The following is a 19,037-nucleotide window of genomic DNA, read 5'->3' on the forward strand; positions in this document are numbered from 1 at the left end:
CAGATGGATAGCTGCTATTCGTTTTCCAAATATGAGACTAACCTACAATCCAGAAACATAAATGATGTTGGCAAAGATATGGAGAAATAGGTACACTCATCATTGCCAGTGGGGATAGAAAATGATGCAGTCACTAGGAAAAACAGTCTGGCAGTTCCTCAGAAAGTCACACACAGAATTAGCACATGCCCCAGCAACTACGCTGCTAGGTACACACTCAAGAGAAATGAAAACCTATGTCCACAGAGAAATGTGTACACAAGTGTTTACAGCAACATTATTCCTAAGAGCCCAAAGGTGGAAATAACCCAAATACCCCCCAATGATGAATGGATAAAAAACTCACATACCCACACCATGAATTATCACTCAGTTTTAAAAAGAACTGAAGTACTGACACACAGTACCACTTGGATAAACCTTGAAAACATGCTAAGTAAAAGAAGCCGGTGACAAAACACGACATGCTGCATGACTCCTTTTACATGAAATGTCCAGAATAGGAAAATCCATAGACAGAAAGCAGATTAGTGGCTGTCAGAGGCTCAGGGGACAGGGAACAGGATGAAAACGTTTTGAAGTGAGAGAGACGTGGTGGTTACATAGCACTGTAATTGCATTACACACCATGTAACTTTGTTATGTAAATCTACCTCGATAGAAAAAAGAAGAAAAGATAAATGCAAAACATACCTTGATACTAATAAAATTCATTCCACTCTCTCGTGCAACTACTCCAGCTAGTAAGGTTTTTCCTGTCCCAGGAGGACCATACAGCAGTACTCCCGTTCTTTGTCGTATGGGCAAGTTTGCAAATAGTTCTGGGTACTGAAAAATATAGAACTATGATCAAGAGCTAAGTCTAAAAAAATAACTAAGGAGCAGCCCAAGTCAATGTACAGAGAAAAAGTATTCAGCTTGTTAGTAACTGCCACCTTTATTAACAGGATAAGGACAGAAAATAAAATTCCTACTCAGTACATAAGTTCAAAGGAATTACCACAGATTTTTTACCAACTGGACCATGGAATACACTCTACATAAAGTGGGCACAACTGCATCAGAACTTCTTTGTGTTTTTTTCCTGGCTTTTAAAAATATTATAAAAAGTACATTAAGAAAATAAAAACAATCTTTTAACAAGTAGATTGCCTTCCCCTTGTATGGTTCACAGGGCAAGTTATGATAACTATGCATATTCAAATATACTCCATCAAAGAAAGAAAAATAATAGAGAAGTATGTGTAATGATAACAGTAAGCTCTCCCAAGAGTCTCCATGCTGAGCAAGCGACTGACCGCTTCTAAATTACCAAAGAGCAAGAAGACTGTGTCAACAGGCGAGCCAGGCATCAGGCTACTGTCAGCAATATCCTGGATTCCTCTGTGAGGAATGCCTGTTGAGTTCCACCTGCTGACAAAAGTCTAACCCCGTCTCTACCTCCATTCTGATCTGAAGAGGCCCCAGAGTCAGCCATCATGCAGAGAGTCTCTGCGCATCTGGTGTCCAATGCCCAGACTCAGCATTTGGCATCATGATCCTCCTGGCAAGTTATTCCACGCCTGCATTCTCTCTGACAGGCTTCAACCTGCAGTCCTGGGCTGCACTCAATGTGTCCCAGGCCCCACTGGCCACACTTCCAGGACTTGCCATCTAGTTACATATAACTGAGGTCCTTACTCACCCATATCTTTATCTCTCTGCATGGATCCCTGATCTCATGCAATAATACTCGTTTCTCAGGTTTGTGGTTCAAATGCACTACCACCTAGATTCTGAACAATTTACCTCTGCCCCCTTTATCCTGCCACCTGCTTGGTCTATGCTGCCTGCTAACTCTATCTTTCCAGGACTGACACCCAGAGTCTGGAAATCTGGCTTACTCCATCAGTTCTGTGGACCTAGATGACTCTTTCAGCTTATTTCTACCCATTTTTGTTCAAATCCCAGCTGACAGTTCATCTTGCTTTAGTACAATCTGAATGATTCAAGCAAAACACAAGAATTGTGAAATTCACATCAAAATATATTTATTGTAAATATCATCCCAGCTTTCTAAGTTTCTTACAGACAAGGACTTTATCAAATACTTTAAAAAATCCATTAGAGTGCCAAAAATAGTGCTGGCATTTATTTGATAACTCAATAAAGTTTTCTTTAATCAAACTGAGAGTAGGCAAGTCAACACATAAAGCCATTCAGTAATTCTTCTGGGATACTTGATTTTTTTTTTCTTTTTTCTTTTTTTTTTAAAGTTACCTTGGCTGGTAACTGGATAGTATCCATGAGTATCTGCCGAACTTCATGTAATCCACCAATTTTATCCCAGCCCAGGTCCCTAGGTTTATGCAAGTTGACATTTCGCAGAGATGCAGGAAGAAATCCTTGGAGAGCCTTTTGGAAGTCCAATGTTGTCAAAACTAATTCTGTTTAAAAATAAACACAACTTTTGGTAGTCACATCTGTGTATCAATCTTCAAAATATGCTATCATCTTAGATGGAGATGTCGATTTTCTACTAAACTGCTTATATACTAAAATAGAATATATTTAATACTTACATTAATGGATGTTAACATTCCTCTGCAACGGAACAATTTCAGATTTTGGTTTGAATAAGAACACATACCTTCTCTGGTGGATATGCTCTGGTGAGAGAGATGAAAATGTATGGCTCGATCCACAAGCATTGTAAAATCTCTAGCCACAAACCCTTCAGTTCGTTTAGCTATACAATGCAGGTCAAGATTAGTGAACTTGTTTACATCAGAGCCCAGTTTATTTTTTATTACATTATGTAGCATTTCACATCTTTGCTCCTAAAGAAAAAACACAAAATTTGATTTCTAATTTTACTCAAATGTAAATTTTAGTACATATATTTTGAAAAAATCAGGTTGAATAATCTACGGTGACAGAAAGCAGACTAGTGGTTGTCTGCAGATTGGGGGGGGGGGGGCGGGAATTGCAAAGGGGCACCAGGAAACTTTTGAGAGTGATGGCAATGTTTGCTACCTTAACTGTGGTGATGGTTTTATGGTCTATACATATTAAGTGGTGTATATACAATATATAATGTATATACATGTTAAAACTGATCAAATTGTACACTTTAAATACTGAGTTGGTTGTCTTCAAATATACCTCAATAAAGTTGCAAAAAAAAAAAATCACATTGATAAACGATTGCTATTTCTTTCTCCAGTAAGAAGCCTTTTTAGTAACATTTGGTTCAAGAGTGGCTTTTGTTGTTGTTCCTATAAAACTCACTTCTAAAATGATATTCAATGACCAATCCCACTACCATTGTGTTATGCTTAATAATAGGTATAACACTTTCTTTTTTCAATAACAGTTAATTAGCACAGGGCCTGAATATTTAGGATAAAAATTTTAAAGGGGGAGGTTAAGGGGCGCCTGGGTGGCTCAGTTGGATAAGCGTCCGACTTCGGCTCAGGTCATGATCTCAAGGTTCATGGGTTTAAGCCCCACGTCGGGCTCTGTGCTGACAGCTCAGAGACTGGATCCTGCTTCCGATTCTGTTTCTCCCCCCCCCCCCCCCCCGCCCCCTGCTGCTCGTACTCTCTCTCTCTAAAATAAACAAACATTTAAAAAAAAATTTAAAGAGGAGGTTAAAATGTGTTTGTCAGTCCTAGAACATTCTTCTTTGAGCTCCCTGCCTCTAAAACTATCATGAACAGAAGTCTCCAAAGGGGACGATGGACCATATGTGCTTGTGATATTGTGATTCATAATAAGAAACATATATTTGGTCTTTGTCCTGTTTCTAGCACAGATATCCTAAAACCCTTAGAATTTCCTAAGTGATAAGAGTGATAAAAGTGTCTTGATATTCACAACACAACAGAGTTTATGTTAATGAGGTGATTTTCAGAAAGCACCTAAGGATGGGGGGCTGGTGGCCAGGGAATCAACCATAAATAGAGGGTTGAAACTTGCAGTCCCACCTTTTGGTTCCAGGAAGGGGAAACCTCCAGGACTGGAGGTTGAATTAACTGCAAACGGCCAAAGATTTAATCAATTGTGCCTATGTAATGAAACCTCCACAAAAACCTAAGCCACCATGCCAGGCCCTAAACTTCACAAGGAGAGAAGCAACTTTGTGAGAATAGAACCTCACCCTATGCATCTCTTCATCTGGCTATTGATTTGTATCCTTTAATAGCCTCTGTAATAAACCAGTAATCTACTGAGTAAACTAGTTTCCTGAGTTCTATGAGCTACTCTAGCAAATCAATCAAAGCCAAGGAGTGGGTCGTGGGAATCTCTGATTTATAGCCAGCTGGTCAGAAGCAAAGGTAACAAGCTAGACTTCCAACTGGCATTGGAAGTGGAGAGCAGTCTTAGAGGACTCAGCTCTTACTTAACCTGTGGAATCTGATGGTATCTTGACTAGATAGTGTCAGAATTGAGTTGAATTGTAGCACACCTATCTGGTGTCTGAGAATTGCTTGGTGGTGTGAGGGAAAAACCCACACATTAGAAATGAGTGCTAAAATCATAGTGGGTAAGGAATATCAGGAGGCACCTGGGTGGCTCAGTTAAGCATCTGACTCTTGATCTCAGTTCAGGTCATGACCTCAGAGTTCCTAAGTTTGAGCCCCGCATCCAGCTCTGCGCTCACAGTGCAGAGACTCTGAGATTCTCCGTCTCCCTCTCTCTCTCTCTCTGCCCCTCCCCGTTTGCGTGGTCTCTCTCTCTCAAAATAAATAAATAAACTTAAAAAAAAAAAAAGGGTATCAGGGTGCTGGTAAAGAAACAATGTTTAATCAAATTTTAAAAAAACATTTGGATAAAAGAGGATAAAAACCATAGGATCATTTCAATAGATGCAGAAAAAGCATTTGACAAAGTGCAACAGCCATTCATGATAAAAATCTTCTGCAAAGTAGGTCTAGAGGGAACATACTTCAACATAATAAAGCCCTTATATGAAAATCCCATAGTAAACATCATACTCAATGGTGAAAAACTGAAAGCTTTTCCCTTAAGGTCAGGAATAATACAAGCATGTCTACCCTCACCACTTTTATTCAACATGATACTGAAATCCTAGCCACAGCAATCAGACAACTAAAAGAAATAAAAGATATCCAATTTGGTAAAGATGAAATAAAACTTTCACCATATACAGATGATATGATACCATATGTAGAAAGACCCCATCAAAAAAATATTAGAACTAAGAAATGAATTCAGTAAAGTTGCAGGATACAAAATCAATGTATAGAAATCTGTTGCATTCTTATACACTAATAATGAAACAGCAGAAAGTTAAATTAAGAAAACAATCCTATTTACAACCACACCAAAAATAGTAAGATATCTAGTAATAAACCTAACCAAAGAGGTGAAAGATCTGTACCCTGAAAACCATAAAATACTAATGAAAGAAATTCATGACAACGCAAAGAAATGGGAAAACATTTCACACTCACAGGTTAGAATAACAGATATTGTTAAAATGTCTATACTACCCAAAGCAATCTACATATTTAATGAAATCCCTAAATCAAAATAATACCAGCATTTTTCACAGAACTAGAACAATCCTAAAATTTATATGGAACCAGAAAAGACCCCAAATAGCCAAAGCAATCTTGAAAAAGAAAAACAAAACTGCAGGTGTCACAATTCCAGATTTCAAGTTATATTACAAAGTGGTAGTAATTAAAACAGTATGGTACTGGCATAAAAATAGACACACAGATCAATGGAACAGAACAGAAAGTGCAGAAATAAACCACAATTATATGGTCAATTAATAAATATACAATGGGAAAAAGACAGTCTCTTCAACAAATGGTGTTGGGAAAACTGGACAGCCACATGCAAAAGAATGAAACTGGACCACTTTCTTTCACCATCTACAAAAATAGACTCAAAATGGATTAAAGACCTAAATGTGAGACCAGAAACCATAAAAATCCTTAAAGAAAAAAAAATCCTTAAAGAGGGCACAGGCAGTAATTTCTCTGACATCAGCCAATGCAACATTTTTCTACATGTAACTCCTGAGGCAAGGGAAATAGAGGCAAAAATGAACTACTGGGATTACATCAAAATAAAAAGCTGCTGCACATTGAAGGAAACAATCAACAAAACTAAAAGGCAGCCTACTGAATAGAAGATATTTTCAAATGACACATTTGATAAAGGCTTAGTATCCAAAATACATAAAGAACTGATAAAACTCAATACCCAAAAACCAAATAATCCAATTAAGAATGGGTAGAAGACATAAACAGACATTTTTCCAAAGAAGACATCCAGATAGCCAACAGACACATGAAAAGATGCTCAACATCACTCATCATCAGGGAAATGCAAATCACAACTACAGTGAGCTATCACCTGACACTCGCCAGAATGGCTAAAATAAAAAACTCAAGAAACAACAAATGTTGGCGAGGATGTGGAGAAAGTGGAACCCTCTTGCACTTTTGGTGGGAATGCAAACTGGTGCAGCCATTGTGGAAAGCATGGAGGTTCCCCAAAAAATTAAAAATAGAACTACCCTACAATCCAGTGATCACACTACTGGGTATTTACCAAAAAAATACAAAAACACTAATTCAAAGGGATACATACACCCCTATGTTCATTGTAGCATTATTTACAAAAGCCAAACTATGAAAGTAGCCCAAGTGTCCACTGACAGATGAATAGATAAGGTGTGGTATATACATACAATGGAGTATCCAGTCATAAGAAAGAATGAGATCTTATTATTTGCAATGACATGCCTAGAACCATAGTATAATGTTAAGTGAAATAAGTCAGAGAAAGATAAATATGACTTTACTCATACACAGAATTTAAGAAACAAAGCAAGTGAGCAAAGGAAAAGGAAAAAAAAAGGGACAAATCAGGAAACTCTTAACTGCAGAGAACAAACTGATGGTTTACAGAAGGGAGGTGGGTGGGAGCATGGGTAAAATAGGTGAAGGGGATTAAAGAGTAGACTTATCATGATGGCGGGGGGGGGGAATTTTATATATATATAAATATATATATATGTGTATATATAATGTGCATATATATTATATATACACATTGTATATATATATAATGTATATATATAATGTGCATATATTATATATATACATTATATATAACGCATTTATGTAATATATGTATATATATTATATACATATATTATATATATATAATGTACATATATACACACACACATATATACACACACACATATACAAACTGATACACATTTCTTACTAAATGCTCTTTCTTATTAAAAAGAAAAAAAGGTAATTATGTAAGGTGATGGATACGTTCAATTAACTTGATTGTGGTAAATTATTTCACAATGTATAAATCATATTGTACACTTAAAATATATACAAACTTATTTGTCAATTATATCTGAATAAACTGAAAAAATTCTAATTTCCACGATGTATTTACAGATTTCACCAATGGGAAATGAAGCAGTTCAGAATTTTTAGGGTTTTTGTTTCCTTTTAAATGGAATAAGAAAACTTTAAGAAGAAATGCTTTCAAAAAAGCCTTGGAAAGTACATCGTAACATTTCAGATGGTTATAAATGGAAACTGTGCATCTAAGCACAACATGCACCAAATGTCACCTTTTTTTTGAGCCCTCCCCCCAAATGTCACCTTTTAAATATCCTTAACCATAAGTTTAAAGACATAAATCATTAATAAAACTGAAAAAAGGTTTATATAAAGAGGGATATATTTCAGCAATTCTCACAAGTCGTATGTTACCTGATCAGGAGGCTGAATATGTTGCACACACTGAAATATGTGAATTCCTTGAGCCGAGACGAGCAGAGGTTGCAGTGAATGTTGAGACTGGCTTGTGGCAACCAGTGCTACCAAACTTCCCATGGAAATAAACTCTTTCATTGCATCATTCAAAGCTAGAATTAAGCAATATAGTTTAGAAGCTTAGTAAATATAAACATGACATTTAAAAATTATAAAATCACTAAAAATAATGATAACCTAAAGTCGAGCTTTAAGGTGGAGTACAAAGAGTATGGATCCTTCATACCTTTTAAGTATTACATCTGCCACTCATTCATTGATTTATCTATTGAGGACCTAATATCTGCCACACTCTAACCAATCTAACGGAGGCCTAGCAGGTACTATAAACTCGATTTATAAGCTCAAAACAATGCCTAGGAGGTTCCTTACTTCTGGATCTCAGAAAGTAAACAAACAGGAGTCTCTGAAATATAGAAGGAAGATAAATTTCCAATATTGTGTTCTGTTGATTGGGCAAAATACAGTTCCCATTCCTATGACTTTCTAAACAATCTCTTTCTACGCCAGTTCTTTGTCAGAACTGAAACAAGCATTAACAATGTGTGGGAATCGTGACCTAGAAATCTGCAGCATTCCATTAAACACTACTCTAATAAGTTTCGCAGATGCTACAGGATTCAAACTGTGTGGTTAACACTATTTGCAATAACCAAGGCACTGTGGTTGCATTTTCTATCAATTCCAGATCTCAAGAACCTTGAGGCAGCCGAACGCTACCAAATCCTCCAGCAGCCAACCTGAGCTCTCCATGAATTCTAAGCTCCAGCCATGTATTCCCTAACATACCACGATTTCTTGTACCTCTGTATCTTTGCCTGTGGATCACGCTTCCTGTGCTTTATTAGCATGAAGCTACTTAATGCTAATTTATACTTCTCCATCAAAATTGCATTAATCTCAGTTGTTAACTCGCTCCAAAAGCCTTCTCTGATAGCTCCTTACCCACCCCTTCCCAGTCCCGGTTGAGGGTGCGTGTTCCTACGGTGCCCTGTGCACACTTCCAGCAGAGCACAGCCTACCACCTCCTACTTATGCCACCCTGGTCAGTTACCTAATCTCTGAATTTCCATTTACTCACCTGTAAAAGCAGAATATTTACCTGTAGAGTACAAAACAATCCCTAGCCCAGAAAAGGCACTCAGCACATGGTAGCTGTCATTATTACTATCAGTATTCTGTACTAAAATGGTTTCCTTTTCTTTCCTCTCCTAGATTTTAAGAATAGAGACTCTGCATAAGCATTATAGAAATGTTTTTCAAATGAACAGAGTAAATCTGTATACTTAAGCAATTTCTAATAAGTATATGAGAATGAAAGGCCCCAACAGACTAATCACAAGGTTGTAGAATTTTCACATGGCTCTTATTTACCAATTTTGCTAATACAGAGGCCACAAAAGCAATATAACATACATCTGTTTTCTGAAGACAGCAGATTTAACATTAAGACTAAAACTTCTGTAACCAAAGAAAAAGGCCCATGGCCACAAGTGGATGTGTTACCATTACCATGTGCAAGCCTCTGGCTCTGCGCAGCCTCAGGGCTATGCTCATGTTCTGGGAGAGCAGGCAGGCCAACAATGAGGTCAAGGTCGTCCAGCAGAACCACAGAAGGCTGCCTCCATGTTGCCTCTGAGAAAGCCAGCTCCAAGGTTTTTTGTATGTGTTCAAGCCTTTTTCCTTAGTATGCAAGATATGAAATATTATTTCAGGGCTGGTAAGTATAGGTTGCCCTTTTCAGAGCATTAGAAACACTCAATATTGATTTAACCATGAAAATTTGATCCATATTTTGTTAATATACCAATCACTAAACTTTGATCATTAACGTGGTTTAATTAATAGAACCTCAAAGGACCCAGTAAAGTGCTGAATTTTATAAAGCTGAAAAAAGGAATATGATACTATGCATGTTTTTACCTGGACTCATTCCACAGAAAATTTTAGACAGTATAAAAAATTACTATCTTAAAAAAATAGCAAAATAAAAGCAGGATATGGAAAAACATAAATGAAAGACTAGGGGATCAAGATTCAAATAAAATCAAACACAAATGTAGCTATCTAGAGATCCCAGAGTTGCTACATTTGAATCATACATTTGGCTTCAAACTTCCTGGTGAATTACCAAGTTTTAATTTTCAAAGAATAGAAAACATACACATTCATAAGCCAATGTAAAGAATTTCTGTTACTTACTGTTACTTTGACTTAGGTCAAAAATAAAATTTTGGAGGTTCTTGGGTGGCTATTTTGGTTAAGCATTTGACTCCTGATTTCAGCTCAGGTCATGATCTCATCATTCATGGGATCAAGCCCCACATCAGGCTCTGTGCTGATAGCATGGAGCCTGCTTGAGATTCTCTCTCCCTCTCTCTCTCTCTCTCTCTCTGCCCTTTCCCCACTAGCACACTCACTCATGCACATACACTATCTCAGACTTTAAAAAAAAAAAATATTAAAAAAATATAAATATAAAAAATAAAACAAAAATTTACATGAAGTTCAAGCATGACTCTGAGAGATGGACAGTATCTCTAAAACCACCTTTGCAGCATATGAATTATTCAGTTTTTGAAGGCTATTTCCTAGTTTCTTACCATATGGTAGACATAAAACACACACACACACATACACACACAGAGCATGGACTGGTTGGGATGACAAGGTAGAGGTAGCCAAGGGGAAAAAAAAAAGGTTACTCAAAATAAAATCTTTCCAATCTTGTTTTTTGATCAAATAGATGATAACATAAGCATTAAAGATTTTTAAAAGTACAAAAGTATATATGTGGTAAATTGTAATTCTCCTCTTCACTGTCCACAGCCAAGTTTCCCTAGCAATTTAGGAATATTTACACCCATTAGAGTATATCCTAAATACAAACTTTTTCAGAATGGTCTAAGTTGGCATTTCCAGAATATAGTCTACAAAGAGTTTTGGCTAAGAAAATAAAAGGAGGGGGGGGTCTCCATCAAGTATAGAGAGTTTAGAAAAATTTGCTGAAAATATTAGAAAGCTAAAGTTTTAAAATTTCTAAGGAATTGGGGCACCTGGGTGGCACAGTTCGTTAAGCATCTGATTCTTGATTTTGGCTCAGGTCATGATCTCTGAGACTGAGTCCCACATCAGGCTCTGTGCTGGGTGTGGAGCCTACTTAAGATTCTTTCTCTCTCCCTCTTCCCCTCCCCAGCTCATGCTCTCTTTCCAAAGGAAAAAAAATTTTTTTCTAAGGAATTTCAACAACTAACAGAAAAGATAAGGGAAGATTAGATATTTGTACTTACTAGATTAACAGCATGAAATAACATTTCTGCCTTTCTAGCAAAAAAGGGATTTATGTAGAGTGTTAACCATATTCATACCTCGTAAAGTTTTACAGTCCACTATCTCCACATGGGCATCCAATACGTCAAATGCTTCTTTACAGACTGCCTTGGCTAAAGTTGATTTTCCACTGCCCTAGAAAATAATTGCTTCATAAGCAATATATTCAATCACAGAAATAGCTTCTGTTACTGTGGCAACCAAGACTCAGCCTCACCAATCAAGTATACACTACACAACATTCTATGTCAATTCTAACTCAATAAAGCTGGGGGTAAAAAAAAAAAAAAGAAAAAAAGAAAACCCACCTCCCTGGAGTTCTAGGATCACATTATGGTGCGTGACATTTAGCATAAAGTAAACTAACAGGAAGGACTGAAACTCTAGACTCAGGAGGTTTTAAACTTTTTTTTTTTAACATTTTATTTATTTTTGAGACAGGGAGAGACAGAGCATGAACAGGGGAGGGTCAGAGAGAGGGAGATACAGAATCCGAAACAGGCTCCAGGCTCTGAGCTGTCAGCAGAGCCTGACGCGGGGCTTGAACTCACAGACCACGAGATCATGACCTGAGCCGAAGTCGGCCGCTTAACCGACTGAGCCACCCAGGCGCCCCAGAGACTCAGGAAGTTTTAAGAGCACTCCAGGATTAAGTGGGAAAGAATGATTTCCTAAACATGTATTCAAGTCTAGCAAAGAAAAAATAGATACCATTTTGTAAAAAAAACCCAGAAGGCTCTAGCTTCCCAGCTCTAATAGAATGACTCAGGTGGTATATAAACACAGGCAAGGTTAACAGATGACAACCCAATCTCAGGAATATAAACCCCCCAAAAAGGTACGTTTCCCACCCCAACTTCAACCTTAATTGGTACTAATACTAAAAATAATCAATTGCTTTGAGAAAGTTAAAAAAAAAATACACCAGGTCTAGTTGCTGGGGAAGATATGCAGATATCACCAAAATGTGTCTTTTCTTTTAACCTGTTAAAAGCTGGATGAGTCCTATGTTCATTACACCGCACAGACAGAAAATAAACATTTGTTTTTACAATTTTTTAAATCACTGATATTTAAATATTTTACCTTTAAAAACAGTCAATGCTTCATTATTTGTTACTAGAAGGGAATAATGTAAACATTAAATAATCTTTCTAGAGAAATGAAACCTAATCCCATTTAATTTCAACTGTTTTCAGTGAAAAAAAAATTATTACCCACTTCCTTGTTATCTTAAATTAACTGCAATTTTAATTTACAGTTTCTTGGTGATATACAGTATTACTGTGACCTTAGTGTACTATGTAGCCCTCAGAGAAAGTGGGCAGAACTATCTACTTTTTTATTAAGTGACTCTAGACTATATAGAGTTTGATCCAATGTGTACTTCTTCTTTTCAAGTAAAAGCTTTATTTTTTTCCTGGTTTATAAATTAACATGTGAAGCATAGTAAGGAACTGTAAACACTTAGTATAAGAGAAACGTAAAAAATTTTCTGTAATCTTACCACCTCACAGAAGTAACCACAGTCCATTGTTCTGAGGTATCACCCTTCCAGACACCTCATACACATTTAAGTAAATTTGTAAAGATGGGATTACAGTATTTATGTGGGTTCATGATAAATCACTGTCCTCTTTATCCACAATTATGGAGCTGCTTCGGCTCCCCTCACACCACCACTGTGGGACATACTGCACATAACACGTTTAATAAGCCCCTTCCTAATGTATACTAATGTTGTTTCTAATTTTTAACTATTATAAATAAAGCTAAAATAAATATCCATATATGTGTTAACTTATTTGTCAGATTACACCTTTAGAATAAATTTCTAGAAGCAGAATTACTGTATCAAAAGGTACACACACATATTTAAAATTTTGCTGACTGGGGCCCCTGGGTGGCTCAGTCGGTTGAGCGTCTGACTTCAGCTCAGGTCATGATCTCACCGCTTGTGAGTTCGAGCCCCACATAGGGCTCTGTGCTGACGGCTTGGGGCCTGGAGCCTCTTCAGATTCTGTGTCTTTCTCTCTCTCTCTGCCCCTCCCCCGCTCACACTCTGTCTCTCTCTGTCTCTCAAAAATAAACAAACATTTAAAAAAAATTTTTTGCTGACCGTTGCTATAGTGCCCCCTAGAAAAGCTGAATGTTGGCAGGTTTTTACAGTTCTTTTAATATAGGTTTTTTCCCTCGATCTAGTATTATTTCCTACCCTTGCTGTTTTGTCTAGCTTTAACAGCCCTGCACCAGTTCTAACATTTTGTTTTTCAGCACCGTGGACTGGAAAAACAGCCAAGCTTGTTATACAAAATCTGAAATTTAGCAGCCACTCAACAAATACTACCACACTTACACCTTACAGAATTGTATTTACATTTAAAGTCAACGGGCTCCAAAAAATAAAGAAATTAAGGGTGCTGGGGTACAGGTCCCACCTATCATACTTTGCTTAGTTTGAGGGCTTTCTCCTCACAAAGTAAATCACACTTGTATAGCACTTCTGAGTTTACAAAGTGTTTTTCCATATATTATTTCCCTTAAGTGAGGTTTATCCTAAGAAGGCAGATTAAGAAACCACAAAACTGCCTGTGGTCATAGTCAGAAAGTACATGACAGAGGTGGGACTCAAATCCAGGTCTTCTGCTTGTTCTTCATATTACCCATGATACCCCTAGGTGAGATGGAGAAGTCTGATTTCTGAGTCAATACGACATTGCTTTTTCAAAATAAATATAAAATGATGATGCATTTTGAAATGTGACACAGAAACCTAGAAACCACATAGAATAGTTCCTGTATTTCACCAGCTTGCATACCTGGGATAAATCTCCACTTGATCATGGTATACAATTCTTTATACACATTGGTTGATTTGATTTGCTAATATTTTGTTGAGGATTTTTGTATCTATGTTCGTGAGAGGTTATCAGTCTGCAGTTTTCTTTTAACGTCTTTGTCTGGTTTTGGTATTAAGGTAATGCTGGACTCACAGGATGACTTAGGAAGCATTCCTTCTGCTTCTATCCTCTGAAAGAGATTGTAGAAAACTGGTATAATATCTTCCTTATAGGCCTTTTTATATTGTACACTTATTGTGCAAGTTTTGGGAACTTGTGTCTTTCAAAGAATTGGTCCATTCATCGAAGATGGTTATCAAATTTGTGGGCATAGAGTTGTCTATTACTATTACGACTTTATTATCCTTTTAATGTTTATGGGATCTGTAGTGATGTTCCCTCTTTCATTTCTGGTATTAGTAATTTGTGTCTTCTTTTTTTTTCTTAGACTGGCTAAAGGCTTATCAATTTTATTGATCTTTTCAAAGAAGCAGCTTTGGTTTCACTGATTTTTCTCTGTTGATTTCCTGTCTTTAATTCACTGATTTATGCTCTAATTCTTATTTATTTTCTTCTCCTTACACTGGACTTAATTTGCTCTTTTTTTCTGGTTTCCTAAAGGGAATACTAGGGTTATTGGTGTAGTTGCACATAACTATGTATATATACATGTAAGTGTACATATACACACACAAACATACACATGCACACACACATATATATTTTTTACTGCATATAGATATGTATATAAAAATATGTATTTTTTAAAATTTTATTTTTAAGTAATCTCTACACCCAGTGTGGGGCTTGAACTCACAACCCCAAGATCAGGAGTCACATGTTCTACTGATGAGCCAGCCAGGCACCCTTGGAGTAGTTGTTACATTTTAAGTAAGAATCAGAAGAAAGCAACTGAACTAGTAACAGGAAAAAGAGTTATTTTACTAAAGTTAAAAGTGAATGGAAATGAAAAAGTCTTAAAATTTTGAATTGAATAAAAGAACAAAGATTCACAGAGACCACACTGTACCTCTGAAAACAATTTTGCACTGGTAAAGAATAAAACTGTAAGCCCTTTAAAAGGGCAGGGAGGGGCGCCTGGGTGGCTCAGTTGGTTAAGCGGCCGGCCGACTTCGGCTCAGGTCATGATCTCGCGGCCCGTGAGTTCGAGCCCCGCGTCGGGCTCTGTGCTGACAGCTCAGAGCCTGGAGCCTGTTTTGGATTCTGTGTCTCCCTCTCTCTGACCCTCCCCCATTCATGCTCTGTCTCTCTCTGTCTCAAAAATAAATAAGCGTTAAAAAAAAAAAAATTAAAAAAAAAAGGGCAGGGAAACTCTAGCAAAACTGATGAAGATTAAAAAGAGAAAAGACACAAAACATCAAAATCAGGAAATGGAACACCATAGTAGATTCCACAGCCATTCAAAGGATAATGAAAGGAATACTACAAACAACTTTATGCTCATAAATTTGACAACTTAGAAGAAATGGACCAATTTCTTGAAAATTACAAACTACCAAATGTCTGCCATGGTGAAATAAGACAATTAAGGAAATTTAATTTATAATTAAGAAGTTAAAGGTCCTGGGGCAGCTGGGTGGCTCAGTCAGTTGAGTGTCTGACTTCGGCTCAGGTCATGATCTCGCAGTTCATGAGTTCGGGCCCCACATCAGGCTCTGTGCTGACAGCTTGGAGTCTGGAGCCTGCTTCAGATTCTGTGTCTCCCTCTCTCTCCGCCCCACCCGTGCTTGTGCTCTGTGTCTCTCTGTCTTTCAAAAATGAATAAACATAAAAAAATTTTTTTTTAAAGTTAAAGATCGGGGCGCCTCTGTGGCTCAGTCGGTTAAGTGTCCGACATGTCTCATGTCATGATCTCATGGTTTATGAGTCAGGGCCTCACACTGGGCTCTGTGCTGACAGCCTGGAGACTGGAGCCTGCTTTGGATTCTGTGTCTCCCTCTCTTTCTGCCCCTCCTCCGCTCACACTCTCAAAAATAAATAAACATTAAAAAAAAAAAAAAAGTCAAAGGTGACAAAAATCTCAACACCCAGATGGTTTCACTGGAGATTTTACTAAACATTTAAGGAAGAATGAATACCAACTGTATATGCTCTCTTCTAGAAAACAGAACAGGAAAGAACACTTCTCAACTCATTTTATGAGGCCAGTATTACCCTAATAGCAACACCACACAAAAGTGGTACAAAACCAGAAAACTATAGGCTAATATTGCTCATGAATTAAAACAATTTTTTTAATGTTTATATATTTTTGAGAGAGAAAGAGTGTGAGCGGGGAAGGGGCAGAAAGAAAGGGAGACAAAGAATTCGAAGCAGGCTCCAGGTTCTGAACTGTCAGCACAGATCTGGACACGGGGCTCAAACCCAGGGACTGAGAGATCATGACCTGAGCTAAAGTCAGATAATTAACAACAGCTGTTGCTCATGAATTTAGATGCAAAAATCCTCAACAGAAATATTAGCAAATAATGGGGTGCCTAGCTGGCTCAGTCAGAAGAGACTCTGGATCTCAGTTGTGAGTTTGAGCCCCATGTCGGGTATGGAGATTAAATAAATTTTTTTTAAAACATTAAAAAAAAAAAGGATTTTTAGCAAACAGAACTCAGCAATGTATACAAAGAAAATACACCACGACCAAGTGAGATTTATTACATACATGCAAGGCTGGTTCAACATGTGAAAAAAAATCAACCCTATCAACACCCTAAAAAAGAAAAATCATACAATTGTATCAAATGATACATAAAAAAGGCAGTGAGTATGACACCTTATTCATTTTATTCATCACCACTTTCTAAATCACCACTTCCTATATCTTGTATTAACAACTCTATATAACAGATGATCAAAACTCAAAGAAAAAAATAAAATTAGTTATTAGTGAAATGGGCACATTTTAACTACGTACCTTTCCTCCTGTGAATAAAAGGGCTCCGTTCCTAAGTCCTGCTACAAGGGACATCAGCTGCCGAGACAAAGGGCGCCCCAGGAGGCTGTGAGTGATGTGTTCCATGGAAGACACACCTAAAGAATTCACTCCTCTGCAAAATATATACATTATTGCATGATAAAACGCTGAAGCAGGATAAAATCCAGCTGTAAAAAATTCTGAAACTTTCCTTTCCAGGCTAATTAATGATTTTTAAAAGAGTAAAATGTTAGAAAGTTTCCCTTAGTTGACAGCGTATTGAATTAATGCCAAATCTGAGTCACAACTTTTAAAATTAGTTTTATTACTTTCAAACATGTACAGTAACTAAAAGTTTTGTCTTAACAGGACATCTCAAGGAATTTGTCTTAACAGACACAAAAAACAAATCATAAATGAGAGCATCTGAAGTGTTAAAAGAATTGAAGACTTATTTCCTCTTAAATTAAGCTTTGAAATCTGGTTTCAATTTGTAGATTATACAAGCATGAACTTCAACCTACTTCCTGACTCTACCACTTTATTTCTGATAATATAAATTCTGAAAATCAGAATCTGAGCTGAAGAGATTTTACTTTCTACATGAGCGTTATGCTATAAACATTGTTACTTTATGGTTTAGTCCTTTTATTAAAACATTTACGGATTATACTATTACAGGAAATCAAATCACTGCTACTATAGCCACTAAAGGTTTCTGTGAGGAATTCTGAGATATAATGTTTATACGAGAGTCTAATATTTCCTAAGAGATAAGTTAAGAGGAGGTTCTTTTCAGACTTGTCTTAAAAGTTAAGGAAAACACAAATAATCCCAATTAGTACATTAATAAAATAGCTGAAGGAATAACTTAATTTGAAATATTTTTAAACATTCAAATAATGTTTTTAGATTAACTTTTAAAGTAAATGTATTAACTCTTAAGAATTATTGTTTTATTCGAGCACATATGATCTAGGTCATAACCAGTTGTTTCCTTCTCACAAATCAAATCTTGAAGTAAAATTTCTAATAAGCTTCAGACTTTTATGTAGTTACCTAAGAAGACAAGGCAAATTACTAAGCTAGGTGTGAAAACAGAAACAATCCTTGAAAAAATATCTACTAATGCATTACTGAGATTATTCAATGACATTAACATCTACTTTAATATTTACATATAAAAACCCTGCCAGAGATAATGTCAAACATGTCTGTAAACATATTAGTTTGGCCATAACTTCTTACCCCAAGCAGTTCAGCTTTAAAAAAGGAAGAATAAAGTCAATTTCCTCACTGTTTTCTTCTTTTACCATAGGATCTAGAAGGACCTACAGTAGCAAGGAAAAATCAATTTTACATTTCAAAGTTATATCTGTGGCCTGTTTTTCTTGGGTCCCAGGAAACTGATTACTGATTTTGTTACACCACCAAGAAAAGATACATTGTGCATGCAAGATCATTATTCAAATTAGCCTTGACAATCATAATTTATTCATCCAAGGAACATAATTTACTCATCCAAGCAGTAAAGAATGTCATCTCCTTCATACATTTTGCAGATACATCTTTATTTATAATTTTGATTTGTGTCATATTTACTCTCCAAAATTCTTCCATTTGTATCTTCTTTGAATGGTATTCCTTCAATTTTATCTCAAAAGTAGAGACAAGGTCTAGTTCCAAACCATTCAAATTCTAAACGACTAGAGCATCTTCAATTCTTTAACAATGGGAGTGAATATCCTAGCTAAAACATAATATTCTAAAAAAGACCACTTTTAAAATACTGCTAGAAAAAAAGTGATCTGGTAATATTTGTGAAGAGTTGAGAATTTAAGAAGTGACAAAATAATATGGGTTGTGCAGGAGAACTCCAACTAAAAATAGGAATTTTAAAAATCAAATCCCAAAAGCTAAGTTTTCCTTTGTTTCAATATGAGAATAATTTGAAATCATGATCTATCTGCCAGTTAACACAATCAATTCTATTCTTGAAACTTAATTGTGCATTGATTTTAAATTTAGGATAAATCAATTTGCTTAGATAACTTAAAGAGACTATATAATAAAATATTTTAAATCAAGTTATTCCTTACTCTTATC

The 19,037-nt window shown here is 36.4% G+C and overlaps 1 protein-coding gene across 7 annotated transcripts in view; it reads right to left on the reverse strand.

Annotated features, from left to right (window-relative positions):
• Nucleotides 1-19,037, reverse strand: part of PEX1 (peroxisomal biogenesis factor 1) — a 66,232-nt gene that overhangs the window by 31,905 nt on the left and 15,290 nt on the right. For 6 of the 7 annotated variants that reach the window (XR_007150510.1, XM_047850927.1, XM_047850925.1 and 3 more), the window contains exons 9-16: nt 18,180-18,262; nt 16,932-17,064; nt 11,201-11,297; nt 9,339-9,515; nt 7,770-7,924; nt 2,630-2,819; nt 2,260-2,426; nt 694-828 (exon numbers count right to left, since the gene is read on the reverse strand). Coding sequence is in view for 6 of the 7 variants with exons in the window: in XM_047850927.1 (XP_047706883.1) it covers nt 694-828; nt 2,260-2,426; nt 2,630-2,819; nt 7,770-7,924; nt 9,339-9,515; nt 11,201-11,297; nt 16,932-17,064; nt 18,180-18,262 (1,137 nt within the window). In the remaining variant the exon portion in view is untranslated. The remainder of the gene's footprint in view (nt 1-693; nt 829-2,259; nt 2,427-2,629; nt 2,820-7,769; nt 7,925-9,338; nt 9,516-11,200; nt 11,298-16,931; nt 17,065-18,179; nt 18,263-19,037) is intronic. The other variant, XM_047850931.1, reaches the window with a different exon arrangement.

This window comes from Prionailurus viverrinus, chromosome A2 (genome assembly GCF_022837055.1).
Source record: "Prionailurus viverrinus isolate Anna chromosome A2, UM_Priviv_1.0, whole genome shotgun sequence".
NCBI classification, from domain to species: Eukaryota; Metazoa; Chordata; class Mammalia; order Carnivora; family Felidae; genus Prionailurus; species Prionailurus viverrinus.